The sequence below is a fragment of the Oryza sativa genome, chromosome 9 (assembly GCF_034140825.1).
Source record: "Oryza sativa Japonica Group chromosome 9, ASM3414082v1".
Lineage (NCBI taxonomy): Eukaryota > Viridiplantae > Streptophyta > Magnoliopsida > Poales > Poaceae > Oryza > Oryza sativa.
The window spans coordinates 26405398-26419405 of NC_089043.1; the positions used below are offsets into that span (position 1 = coordinate 26405398).

The 14008-nt window shown below is 44.2% G+C and overlaps 1 protein-coding gene and 1 pseudogene across 1 annotated transcript; one reads left to right on the forward strand and one right to left on the reverse strand.

Annotated features, from left to right (window-relative positions):
* The first annotated feature begins 2512 nt into the window (after positions 1 to 2512).
* Positions 2513 to 6930, forward strand: LOC4347808 (protein PIN-LIKES 7). Its single transcript, XM_015757161.2, has 11 exons — positions 2513 to 2740; positions 4087 to 4252; positions 4335 to 4414; positions 4679 to 4803; positions 5137 to 5261; positions 5363 to 5599; positions 5692 to 5811; positions 5933 to 6033; positions 6137 to 6189; positions 6282 to 6467; positions 6588 to 6930. Exons 2-11 carry the CDS (start codon positions 4118 to 4120, stop codon positions 6710 to 6712), a joined length of 1287 nt encoding a protein of 428 aa, XP_015612647.1. The 5' UTR covers positions 2513 to 2740; positions 4087 to 4117; the 3' UTR covers positions 6713 to 6930.
* Positions 6931 to 10939: 4009 nt separating this feature from the next.
* LOC107278882 (uncharacterized) lies at positions 10940 to 13382 on the reverse strand (annotated as a pseudogene).
* Positions 13383 to 14008: the final 626 nt, after the last annotated feature.

Here is a 14008-nt window from a genome sequence, read left to right on the forward strand (position 1 = left end):
AAGAGGGAACGGACGGGGACATGTGACGAGGAGGAGGAGAGTGTCTTGGGGATGGGAGAGAGGGAGGGGGGTGTGGGCGTGTGGCAGAGGAGAAAACGTGACACGAATGGGAGTGGGAAGGACAACGAGGGGAAGGGTGGACAGCATGGACGACGCGAAGGTGGCACATTGGAGTTGTGTTTAGCAGTCGTTCTCTTTTCCTTTTTCTTTAGTTTTTTTTCTCTATGGTATAAGCCAATCTGGCTGATTGCGGTGTGTAATCATTTTTTTTAATATATTGACGTATAATTCTTTTGCGTGTTCGTGAAAAATGCGAAGGTGGCGTTGATGTCGGCACCGGCTGGCATGTTGCAAGCCTGCTTGACAGTCGACGCTGCCCTGCCGGGCTTGATCAACTAGAAATTTGCTAGGGTCCGGAACTCGGATCAGTCTTGGAGGTAGGGGTGGGTAGAAAAGGACCGAACCGAAAAAACCGAAATCGAGAAATTCGGTCCTAGATAGTGAAATACCGAATTTCGTTCGGTCAATTCGGTTAGTCACCTTGGTTAACCGAATAGACTAAAAAGACCGAATTAATAAAAAAATATCTAAATGAAACCTACAATCTACTAAGTTCAATAGGATTAAACTCTAATTTTCACATCCCTGCTTCTTCTAGGCATGTAATCTAATAAGAGTCTTTACTCATATGCGCTTACGATTTTTTTGTTGAAAATTTCCATTATTTCTTTGCATATATGAAAATGTTGCTGAATTTCGGTCAGGACCGAGACTGAGACGGAAAAGATCAAGACCGAATTTATCGGTCCTGATATTTTTTGTGTTGAAATTCGGTCTTCACTTTTTAAAGACAGAAATGACCGAAAGACCGAAGACCGAGACCGAAATTTTCGGTTAGACCGAATGCCCACCCTTACTTGGAGGCCCATGGACCAATAACGAATCCAATTGGGGGAACACAGTTACACAGGTGCTGAAACACATTGCGGCGTACGTCATGGCTGACTCAAACTAGGCAGAGCATGCAGCAAATGATTGGATTTTGGGGGCAGTGTCATTGCTGACTGCGATTCGCATGTTGTTCATCTCCCCGTAGCTTCTCTCCGGTCCATCCAACCGTGTCAACATCGTTTAGGCATACATGATACAGCATTACACAACGATCGCTCGCCGGAGTCCGGCAGTCACATGCTGCTAATGCTGTTGGTCCCCCCTACTTGACCGCGATCGGCCGGTTCTTCCTCTGCCTAAATGGCTAATTTTAAACGCCTACATATATATATACTCCTACTATACACATGTGGTTGATGATTCCGTCCTGTTGAACCAACCCCTGATCTATCACGCATTATTGGATCTTGTTGGTGCATTATTGCAGCTGCGATATATCAATGTGTGGTCTCGTGCGTTCCCTCCAGAAATGTAGCGATCTGAGAGACAGGTTCGGATGGCCACAGGCTGCTGCAGCTGTCTGCACAGCTGCACAGTTTTGAAATTGAAGGGATTATTGCAGTGTAAATACATGTATTAGGGAATGACCTAATATCAAATAATTAGGAGTGAGACTTGAATCCGGATCGACTACCCATCACCTTGTGAAGCTAGCCGGAAGATCTCTTTACGTTTCTCGGATTATTGCAGTGTACTGGCGTACATTGGCATTGTCGATCGATGACCATCTGCCAGGTGAAAACGTGCGTGAATCTTGAGTGTAAATTCGAAGGAGTCTTCCTAGCAGCGCATAGAAATGGAGAGTGAATACTCTTTGCTGCTGATGGATGATCGATCGATCAACGCTGCATTTGATCATCCGCCAGGTGCGTGCGTGTGAAAAATAGAGATTAATTATAGTAGATTTTGTTAACCTAGCTAGAAACTATCAACATCGCAATTAGCGTGCATACATGCACATGGCTGACAAGTAGTAGTTATACAAGTGGTTTGCAAGAGCAGTCTGAGTTGATCTCTTTCTTCTCGATCGAAGGCGAGCTTTGAGTCAAAAGTCCAATTTGTCTACGTTGAACGCCCAGGATTATCATCAGGTCCTGACTTAAACTCGTCGCCGCATAGACCTACGTATCAGATGAATCTGTCGACAAATGTACCCCCTTGATGAGATGAAACAGTAAAAGGATAATCAGAGCAGCAGTGCCAGTAGAGTATCCCATTCAGAGACCTCCACGTCACCACGGTGCCAAAAGGAAGGAAAAGGTAGAAAAAGGGATATACCGATAGGAACATGCGTGGTCAATAGAGTTATAGAGAGATAAGAGAAGAGGTAATAATAAAACTTAAGGATGGCTGCTTGCATGGAGTAGAAAATTACAAGGGCCAATCAATCAATCAATGATGGCTCGTGCAAATTGTACAGGGTAGCGACAGGGCGCGCGGAATTAGGAAGGAAACAGCAGCATTTGCATTTGCAATTGCAACATGCAGCGGCGAAGACGATCGATCACTGATGACGACTGGGACAGAGAGATGACAAGGACGGATGCTGGCTGAGTTGGCTGGCTCCCCGGGGGTGGATGCGGTGTAGGCCTCATCTTCTCCCTTCTCTCGCAGCAGCCGCAGCGGCTGCGTGTTTGAACACGCTCTCTCTCCTAGCTAGCTCTCCTCTTCTCTCCTACGTATATAAGCGGCTTCCTTCCCAACTAATTATAATGCATTTCAGGTGGATCGATTGATTCCATTACCCAACCTCAAGCTAGCTAGCTCTCCACCGTCTGCGCCCATTCAGGTCAGCTTCTGCTTTCTGACTGACTTTGAGTTCTTCCCATGTTTTGTCCTCTGTCTCGCGTTCTCCTTGATTTTGGGAGCTGGTAGAAAGCTAAGCTAGATTTTAGCTTAGCTCCGATTGCCATGGAGATCGTCTGGAGCATGATTCGTCTGCCCTCCTGCTTCTTTGGAGGAAGCTAGCTAGTTATGTTTTCTTGTGCATTTTTTTCTCTTCTTCTTTCTTCTTCCTCGCTTTGCCTCGTTGATTTGGTGTTGCCTAGTCTTGCAATTAGTTCTCAAACTTTGCTTCCTGTCGAGCAACTTGAGGCAATGAGCTGGCTGTTTTGAGCTGCATGATGTTTCCAGCTACGAGTACTGAAGATGCAGTTTCTGGTAACTGCTGTCAGATTAGGACTGCAATTAACGGCTGGCTTTGCATTAGCATTCTTTCCTTTTTCTTTTTTTTTTCTTTTTGAAACCAAGCCATTCTTTCCTTTTTCTTGTTTACATGAATGCGTGCGTTCTTTTTTCTTTTTTGAACTTGTCATTGTTCTTGTAAATCTGCTAAAGTGCTAATTTGACAGCTAGGTTCCTGCTAAAATGGTTTCTATATACATGAACGAAGTATAAAGAAACTTCCAGCTCTATACGGTTCTATCGCTGGCCTGAGAATAAAAAATTGTAGTTCAATGCCTCATCAGTGGACAACAATATTCTCTGATATTTAAGTTTCCATTTTCTTTCTTTTTTGGGACCTTGCAATCATTCCGTAAAAGGAGGTGTTGTGCCCAGCAACATTGACTTGTTCAGTGTGCTCGAGCTTCACGTCTTTCACCCTCTTGTAGGAGACGATGACCAAGAACAGTGCAAGCAATGTGGATATGTCATTTTCAAATTAACTAACACATGCTAGAAGATGGAAGAAAAAAATATAAATAAAAATGGAATATTAATAACTGTATTAGTAGTACTCAATTGCGTTCCTGAAGTTCTCATACGGTTCCCATACTCCTTTTCTTTTTCTTTTTTTAAATAAAAAAAATAACTAATGTATGTGACTAAGAAATCTAAACGTTTCATTTCTTTATTGATCGATTATCTTAGCAGGGTGTACGAGCCCTGAAGAACTTTGAATCATCTTTTTTTTATTATTTTTTTAGAGAAGGGTATTTTTTACCCGGCCTCTATATCTAACCGGATATATACGGCCATTGAAATAGGGAATTTAACCCCGCAAACAACCCAATCTGAAATTCGCACCATAAGAGATTTGAATTCAGGACCTTAGGATACTACTCATGTCACTGTAACCTCTAACTTTGAATCATCTCCTGAGGACTAATCACAAGACATCTGAAACATTTCCAGAAAAGGAGAGTTTAATCCAACATCAGAAAAGATGGGCTTCTTGTCATTGCTTCTTGTGGCTTCTATGCCAATCGTTCAGGTCCTACTCATAGGTGTTATTGGAGCTTTTCTCGCTTCTGGTTACAGCAAAATTCTAACCTCAAGCGCTCTAAGGGATATGAACAAGGCGAGCTCTCATTAGCACATCACTGTTCAATGCAAATTAATCTGGTATTGTCTCTGGCTAAACCTGTTGAGATTTCTAACAGGTTGTTTTCACTGTCTTCACACCATCCCTGATGTTTGCTAGCCTGGCTAAGACGGTCACACTTTCTGACGTCATTTCTTGGTGAGTTTATACTTTATATATATATGCGGTTACTACAAAGCAGCTCAGTCAGACTTTTCTGAATTTTTTGAAGTGTGGACTCTTCTGAATTTTAAAAGAATTCCTGTTTGAAATGACATAGTACTAGACTACTAGTACCTTTAGAACACTAAACAATGTTACACAAGTCATCTTTTCATTCAGAGGCAGGGCATATAAGATCTAGCTTCAGTTTCTGTTTGCAGGGTAACCCAACTGGACTAACAGAAGCCTTTTATCATGCAGGTGGTTTATGCCAGTTAATATAGGAATCACATTCATTGTTGGTGGCACTCTAGGCTGGATAGCATGTAAAATACTGAAACCACCACAGCATTTCCGAGGAATGATCATTGCCTTCTGTTCAGCAGGTTCAGTTTCCTATCCGGATTGCATCTTTCTTTTGTTCATACTCCGGAGATACATAATACTCCCTCCGTTTCGAAATATTTGACACCGTTGACTTTTTAGCACATGTTTGACCGTTCGTCTTATGCAAAAACTTTTGTGAAATATGTAAAATTATATGCCTACATGAAAATATATTTATCAATGAATCAAATGGTAGGAAAAGAATTAATAATTACTTAATTTTTTTAATAAGACGAACGGTCAAATATGTGCTAAAAAGTCAACGGCGTCGAATATTTCGAAACGGAGGGAGTAGTATTTACAGTGCTTCAACTAACAAAAATAAAACGCAGGAAATCTTGGCAACTTGCTCTTGATCATTGTTCCAGCAGTCTGTGACGAAGACGGCAACCCGTTCGGAAAAGACCGGAGCCTTTGCCGCTCTCGTGGGCTCTCCTACTCATCATTATCCATGGCTGTAAGCAAAATTATATTTCTGCATCTCACATTCACTGAATTATCGTGTGCCTTTTTCATTCAGTTGAATAACAGAATTGATCGTTCACTCTGTATCTGCAGCTTGGTGGCTTATTCATATGGACACATACATACAGCCTCATGCAGAAGGCAGGCAAAATGTACCACAAGATGCAGTCCAAAAGCATCCAGTGCCCGGCCGACAGCGATGAAGAGCATCATCCTGCACAAGGTCATGATCAAGTAAAATTAGACGGTGAAACTGCTTACGCTGATGAGGAGGCGGCTCTTCTGGTGTCAGCTAAACTGGCTCCTGAACACAATGAAGAGAACCAAATGGTAAGTCGACTAATTAATGGTCAGTCCAGTGCACCATTGTCTGGTTCGTTCCATGCAAATCTTCAGAGAAAACTGATTTGTCAGAAATGCAGGAAGCTCCACTTCTGACTTGCGAGAGAGAGATTGCTAACAAAGGAGGATTCTGGACAAACCTGAAGGAAACCGTCCACCAGGTTGTCGAGGAGCTGATGGCACCACCAACTGTATCTGCAGTATGTTCCTGCCAAAACCAGTTACACCATTTTCATCACATCAAGTTGATATCAATGCTCATTGCTCATATTGGCAGTGTCAACTGATTGCACTGAAGTTGTCTTTGTGTTGTTGTTTCAGATACTTGGATTTGTTGTTGGCCTAGTCCCATGGTTGAAATCTCTTGTCATCGGCAATGGCGCCCCACTGAGAGTCATCCAGGAGTCCCTCCAACTAATGGGGTGAGTGAGCATTTACATGTTAGGTTTCTCCATTTCTGTCTGCCTTAAACAGCATATTTCAAGTGTTTCCTCAGCCTTTACTCACGGTTCGTTTGTCTTTCAGCAATGGCACGATTCCTTGCATCACCCTAATCCTAGGGGGGAATCTGACACAAGGTAGGTGTTAATTACTCATGAACTAATGATATGGAAATTAACTGCATCATCTTGTGAGTTTTCTGAACTTCTCTGAATGTATGTGCATGCAGGGCTACGGAAGTCGGTGCTGAAGCGTACGGTGATCATCACGATCGTCTGCATACGCTACGTGATCCAACCCTTGATCGGGATGGCGGTTGTCCATGCTGCCTATGGGGTTGGATTCTTGCCACACGATCCATTGTACCGCTACGTGCTGATGATGCAGTTCGCGCTGCCACCTGCAATGAACATCGGTAGCCCCTGAATCCCATGCAGTTTCATTCTGATTTCTGAAGTTTCTTCTGTCCATGCTTCTAGGAAGATCTTGATCACCTGATCATGTGTCTTGTGTGTGTGTGATCTGTTCGATCCAGGAACCATGGCTCAGCTGTTTGATGTTGGTCAAGAGGAATGCTCAGTGATCTTCTTGTGGACTTACCTGATTGCTGCCATTGCACTCACGACGTGGTCGACGATATTCATGTCCATCCTGTCTTGAGGTTGAGGGTGACAAGAAGAACCAACTTTGTGGCAATATTGGTTTAGCTGGAATGATTCAGCTCACGGATAAAATGTAAAGAAGCCGGAGACAATGAGCCTCTCCGAAAGAGCCGAAACTGAGGCTTGCCCATGAGCACCACACGTCCACACGTGTATAGAAATTGAAGCAGTATTTTTTTAGATAATGAAAAATAGCATGGTGGCCCGCGTAGATAACTATAATTTTTTTAACATATTAAAAAATATTTTTATTTTTTTCAGTTATTTCAAAATTGTATTTTTTATATGGACTCTATACTCTACTCCCAATCATCCTCACTTTATTAAATTTCTAATTTTGTAGTTCGAAATTTTGTTATTTCTAAATTATACTCTTCTTATATGGACTTAATAGTCTATCGTCTTCTCTAAATATTCTTTTTTTATTTGAAATTTTACTTATTTCTAAACTGTACTCCTATATGGACTTAGACTGGTGTAACGCACATCAGTCGTGGCGTTGGTAGGAAATACTTAACAATTCAATAAAAACCCTAATTTTCGAAACTCGTTCTTTGGTTGTGGTCCTGTTGTGTCTGTGTGCGCCAAGATCTCACTCTCTATCTCTCTATCCCAATTCCGAATCCGAAATCAAATCCTACTCTATAAACCCTCCAAATCAAATTTTCCTTGTAAAAGTCTATTACACCCCTTCTTGGTCATTGGGCCGAATCTCCCTTGCTCGGCCCATTTTTCCCTTTCGGCCTATTCCCCTCACGTTCCCGCTCGAAGGGAGAGCTCTCTCTCTCTCTCTCTCTCTCGCCGCGCGTTGCCGCCGGTGCCTTTTTTATTTTTCGCCGTCGCCGCTGACTCCCGCGCGTGAGCGTCGTGGCCGACCGCCCGGTCGCCGCCGCCGCCGTATGTCTCCGCTCGGCACCGAGCCAGCCACCCTCCCTTTTGCCATCATCACTTGCATCATCTACCCGGCCCCGCACTCTGCCGCATCCATCCAAAAAAACGGGAGTAGCAGCCACAGCTCTCCACCTCCTCCTCCTCCCTCTCCCTTTTCCCCAATATGGCAAGGGACCAAGCTGCTTTCCCTCGGATGCAACTAGAGATCGGGCGCCCGATTTTTTGGCAAAAATCGGGCGCTGTTCTACCAAGTAGATCGGAAATATTTCACTAAGTAGATCGAAGATGTTTCAATCTTGTAAAAACTGAAACACAACCAAATCATCTCATTAAACATTTTGCTACAACGTATGAAACAACGGTTTCCAAAAAAAATCGGGCGTTGTTTCACCCTATATAAAAACAATGTTTCAGCAAATAACGAAAGGATGTTTCAATTCACTGCAACATTTGATCCATACATACTGAAATATCACAAGTACATTTATTGAAACATTGTTGGTGGTACAAAAAATAAAACGGATTTCCTTAATAAAGCGCTTCCGTAATATGCGGGTGATTCGTTGCAACGACACGTGTGGTGGGGCGCGTGGTGGGGATGGCGCGGGAGCGCGCGGGCGCCAGACGCGAAGAAATTTCGCTTTCCCTCACCGTCTCCTTTTCCTTTTCCTGACTACTGCTCGCGTCACCTCTATCACTCTTGGCTCCTAGCGCCAACGTGCCGCGCGCCTCCACCGCCTATCTACGAACTGTCGTCCCCGTTCCACCGTCATACAACGCCTATAAAACCCACGCCTCTCCTCTCGTTCGGCCGCTTCCCTTTTCGCAGCCGAGCTCCAGCACCAAAATCCGCCGCCGTCACTCCCACGCCGTCGTCCGCCATCGTCAAGTGCGCCGGAGGAGCCAATGCTCTTGGAGGCGCTTGACACGGACTTCGGCCACTCCTCTCCTTCCCCTTCCCTGACCCGAGGCCGAGGCGATCACACCCCGCGCCTTCAGCCCTCTTCGCAGCGCCACCCCTCTCGGTACCCCTCGCCGCTCCGACTCCCTTTTCCCTCTCTCCTTTAGGTGTTAATTAGCCCACCGCCGGCCGCCGCAGCTCGCCGTTGCTAGCCTCCCTTGGCGCCACGTCTCTCCCCGCGATTAGCCGCCCTCGGTCCTCGGTCATGGGTGGATGTGAGGTGATTCCTTAGCGTAGTTTTGATTCGATTACTGCTTGTGAAATTGCTATGGTGTGCTGGAACACGTTGCTTTTGACTGTGGCTGATGTGATCAGCTGGGCCAGGGAGGCCATCCAAATCGTTTGGCTGGGGGCCAACTCTTGATCTGTTAAAGATTGATACATTGTACTAGTCCGACCGGGCATGGTGCACTGTCGTGTCCGCGTTGTTGAGAAGCACTCTCTTAGAAACATTTGAAAAAGTTTTAAACAAAATCGTATGCAAAAACAAACAATCTTTCTATGAAGCTTGCAATAAACACTTAATTTCGATGACTTGCTGAGTATACCCTGTACTCACCCTTGCTCTACATAAATAATCCGGTTCTTCCAGGAGCAGTCTGGCTTCAAGCAATTTTGACGAGGTGTTCCCAAGTCATGCTTGTGGCCGTGGGGCAGTCTTCATTTCCGCTTTCTCTTTTGTAATACACTTGTGAGCTCGAGGTCTACCCGTAGCCTCAACATGACTGTAAAACTACTCTTAATTAAGAGACCACTGATGTTGTGATATTCTATCTTCCTATGATACCAGCGTGGTTTTTTGGGACTGGTATTGGCTTACCGGTTAATTTGGAGCTTCTCACGGTAGTTCCCGTCTGGAGCTAGTTTGGGGCGTGACAATTCGACTTTTAGAATTTTATACCTACACAGACTCTTGTCTACTCTTTCAATTTTTTATTTCTTAATTCTGATTTTCTGTTATTTCTTATTGTATTTTTATATGAACTCTAAAACTTATCTTTAAATATATATTTTTTAATTTTAAATTTTAGTTATTTCTAAATTGTACTCCTAATCATATATGGACTCTTAACTCTTCTTTGCAATATTCATTTTTCTATTTCGAATTTTAGTTATTTCTAAATTATATTTCTGTATGGACTCTAACCTCTAGTTTTTTCATGTTTTTTAATTCCGAATTTCACTTAGTTCTAAATTGTATTCAGACTCTATTTTTCTCTTCCAATATTCTTTTTTTTTAATTTTGAATTTCTGTTAATTCTAATTGGTTTTTTTATATAGACTCTAGCTCATCTTTTAATATTTCTTTTTAATTCCGTATTTAAGTTATTTATGGACTCTAAACTCTTCTTCCAATATTTTTTATTTTGAATTTTAGTTATTTCGAAATTATATTTTTATATGAACTCTAAACTCTAGTTTTAGTTTTTCTTTTTTTAATTCCGAATTTTAGTTAGTTCTAAATTATATTCTTGTATGGACTCTATTTTCCTCTTCCAATAATTCTTTTTTTATTTCCGGATTTCAGCTATTTTAAAATTATATTTGTACATGGACTCTTATTTTTCTTTTTCTCCGATTAATATGAAAATTTCTAGGTGCTGAGAGCGAACATGGAGGCTTCTTTTTCTATTGCTTTAATAATATAATAAATAGATAGATTCAAGGATTATAGACTGGGCATAGGTCCTCATACACACAAAAAGAAAAGATTGGGTACATGATTATTTATGTATCCCAAGTTTTTGGTCCATTTGGTTTGCAACTGAAAATACAAGTGGCAAAACCATAGGAACAGTAAAGCAGCAATTCGTGTCAGTCTCCCACTCCAGCGTGCGCATGCTTTCGTCGGCGGCCGGCCGCGCGCGGGTCTTGTTGGCAAGCGGGAGGAGCGGCGACGCCGCGGCCAGGCACCCACGCGCGTCGCCCCGTGGTACAGCCTCCGGCGACTCCGACGATGATGCCGCTCCTCCCCATCCGCTCCGGCGCCGCCTCCTATGCCGCTGCTGAACGGGGTAGGTTGACACGGCGGAGGTGGCGCGGCGCTGGCGTTCGTGGTGGCGAGCCTCGGGAAGGGCGGGTGGCGGCGCTGTTCCGGCGGGGGTTGGCGGAGTGGTCGTCGCTGCGTCGGGTGTTCGGTGTCGATGCCGTCGAGAGCGACAGCTTCCCCTTCCGCCTCCGCGACGTCTGCGCAGCCACGTGCTCGGGCGGACGGCCGCACAGCCATCACCGCGGCTTCCGGCAGGGTGGCGGCCATGGGCAACTCCACCGATGACCCACATGCTCCACAACAAGCAGGAGTTCCCCCTTGCCACTGGCGCCGTACGTCGTCGATTCGGATTCGGATTCGGTGAGCACCGCGCATTCATGATTATAACAGGCTCACAGCATATAGAAATACACTCAAAAGTCTAGTAAAATTTTAAGTACAAAGACTGTAAACAGCTAGACTTAAAAGCAAAGCACTAGAAGGAAGATCGAAGAGCTTGTTTCGGCATAACATACACAGTATCACAGATTTTAACAGCACCCAAGCTACTATCTCAGATGATTTCACACATACCCTTTATTCAATTCCTGCCATCCCTTTATTCACAATAAAAGCACACAAATAGATCACTTCTTATTACTAACCGATATGTTAAATAGCACTATTTGCTACTCCCTCCGTTTCATAATATTTGACACCGTTGACTTTTTAGCACGTGTTTAACCGTTCGTCTTATTAAAAAAAATTGTGAAATATGTAAAACTGTATGTGTACATGAAAGCATATTTAACAATGAATCAAATGATATGAAAAAAATAGATAATTACTTAAATTTTTTGAATAAGACGAATGGTCAAACACGTACTAAAAATTCAACGGTGTCAAATATTTTAAAATAGAGGGAGTACTTAACAATCGATTACATAGGGATGTATGGAAATGTATGCCAGATAAATGGCACTGTTTAGTAATTGCTTGGAGGGTTTTCTAGATCACGCGTTTCGGTTGGGGCAGTGATCAGAAGCGATCCCTTCGAGCTTCTGGCTAGCTTCACAAGTTAGTGGGCTAGCCGGTCTGAATTTGAAGCCTCACTGCTTCTTTTTATTTGATATTAGATTTTTCCCTAATATTCGTGTTTTTAGCTGAGCACGGCCGCACAAGAGATGACAGGTGATGAGGGACTTCAACTTCTTGAAACTGTCCCAAATGTGAACCTTATATCCCTCTTTGTCACCAAGCATCCTGAATTCCTCCTCGATATCATTTATGTAACGCAGTCGGATGTCGTCAGGTACCTTAAATTTCTGGAAGTAGGCCTGCTGGAAGTACTCAGGTACATCTAATTTGTCAACTATGTTCATAAAATCCTGAATATATCTCTCCTCCATATCTTGCAGTGCCTTTGTCTTCTTCGCTGCCCGTTTATCAGCCATCATCTCAATCCGAAACTGCTGTGTTTTCTCCCAAGCCCGGATCTTGAGTTGCATTTCGTGGTTACGCATCTCGAATTTCTCCTCGACATCATTCCTGAACTTAAGTAGGGTATCTTCATGTAACTTACAATCCGTGAGGTAGTACTCCTGGATATGCTCAGGTATGCCTTTCCTGGCATAACCAAGCTTGATAAATTGTTGCTTGAACCTCTCTTCCATATCTTGTAGGGCTTGTGTCTTCTTCTCCGTTGCCGCCTCCTCAATCCAAAACTTCTCTGCTTCTTTCCGAGCCTGGACCTTAAGCTCCCCCTTGTGATCAAGTATCCTGGAATTTCCCTTGAAAACGGCAGTTATGAACTTGACCCGGAGATTGTCAGGCACCTTGTAGTCATTGCAGTGTTGCTCCTGGGAGACCCAGCCTGATGTGCTCAGGTAGGTCATAACACTTGAGAATCCTTGCAGTCTGTTGGTTGAATTTGTACTCCAAATCTTGTAAGGCCTGCGCCTTCAACTTGTTGTAATCCTCCGAAATGTAACCCTTAGGTGGTTCCTCTTCATCATCAGGCATCCTCCTGAATTTAATCTCCACATGGTTTATGTAACGCAGCCGGAGATCATCAGGTACCTTGTATTTCTGGAAGTAGGCCTGTTGGACGTAGTCAGGTATGTCTATTTTGTCTAATATGTTCATGAAACGCTGAATGTGTGCCTTTTCCAGATCTTGCAAGGCGTGCAGCTTCTTCGCTGCCCAATAATCGGCCATTGTCTTGATCCGAAACTGCTGCGATTCCTCCCAAGCTCGGACCCGGAGTCTTGTTTCGTGATTACATATCCCGAATTTCTTCTCCACATGGTTCTTGAACATCAGCTCCTCGTCATCTAGCTTGATTTCCCTGATGTAGGCCTCCTTGATGCGCTCAGGTATGCCTTCTATGTCAAAAGCATGATTAACAAGTAATTGCATGTACCACTCTTTCATGTCTTGCAGGGCTTGCGCCTTGTTCGCCGCCCCCGCCGCCTCCGTCCAAAACTTGTCTGCTTCTTTGCGAGCCTGGGCCTTGAGCTTCTCTTCGTGATCAAGCATCCTGGGATTGCCCTCGAAAACGGCATTCACGAACTTGAGCCTGAGATCGTCAGGCACCATGTAGTCATTGCGGTGCTGCTCATGGAGATCCAGCCTGAGGTGCTTAGGTAGTTGGTAACAGGTGAGAATCTTTGCAGTTTGTTGGTTGAATTCCTCCTCCAAATCTTGCAGTGCCTGAGCCTTCTCCAGCGCCCACTTGTCGGCCACCATCTCCACCGCCCGCAACTCGATCGCTCAAGATTTTTCCAAGATTGCGGTGGGAAGCTGTGCCAATGTGAAGACCGACCAGCTTTAAATCAGGGGGGAACCGTGGAGAGCGCTTCCGAAGCGAAACGGAGACGGAAACCAACCAACCTGATGATCCTCGCTCGCTCCTCCCCTCTTGCGCGCGCGGTTGCTCCCCGAATCCGAATCAACGATGGGATCGGTCCAAAGCCACCGCCGCCGGGGGAATGTATCCGCAACTAGAATATGCATTCTTCATTTTCAGCTGTTAAGTTGGATTTTTTTTTCCTCGAACGATTTTCAGCTGCTGGATTAAACGTGGACGAACGGGATTGATCGCTACAGTAATCAACAGTAAATCAATGCCATAAAATGTCGCATCGAATGTTTGACACACAGATGTAGTATTAAATATAGAAAAAAACTAATTACACAGAATGCGTGTAAATTGCGAGACGAATTTTTTAAGCCTAATTAGTACATGATTTGACAATGTGGTGCTATAATGAACATGTGCATGCAGGGCTGAAGCGTACGGTGATCATCACGATCGTCTGCATCCGCTACGTGATCCAACCCTTGATCGGGATGGCGGTTGTCCATGCTGCCTATGGGGTTGGATTATTGCCACACGATCCATTGTACCGCTACGTGCTGATGATGCTGTTCGCACTGCCACCTGCAATGAACATCGGTAGTCCCTGAATCCC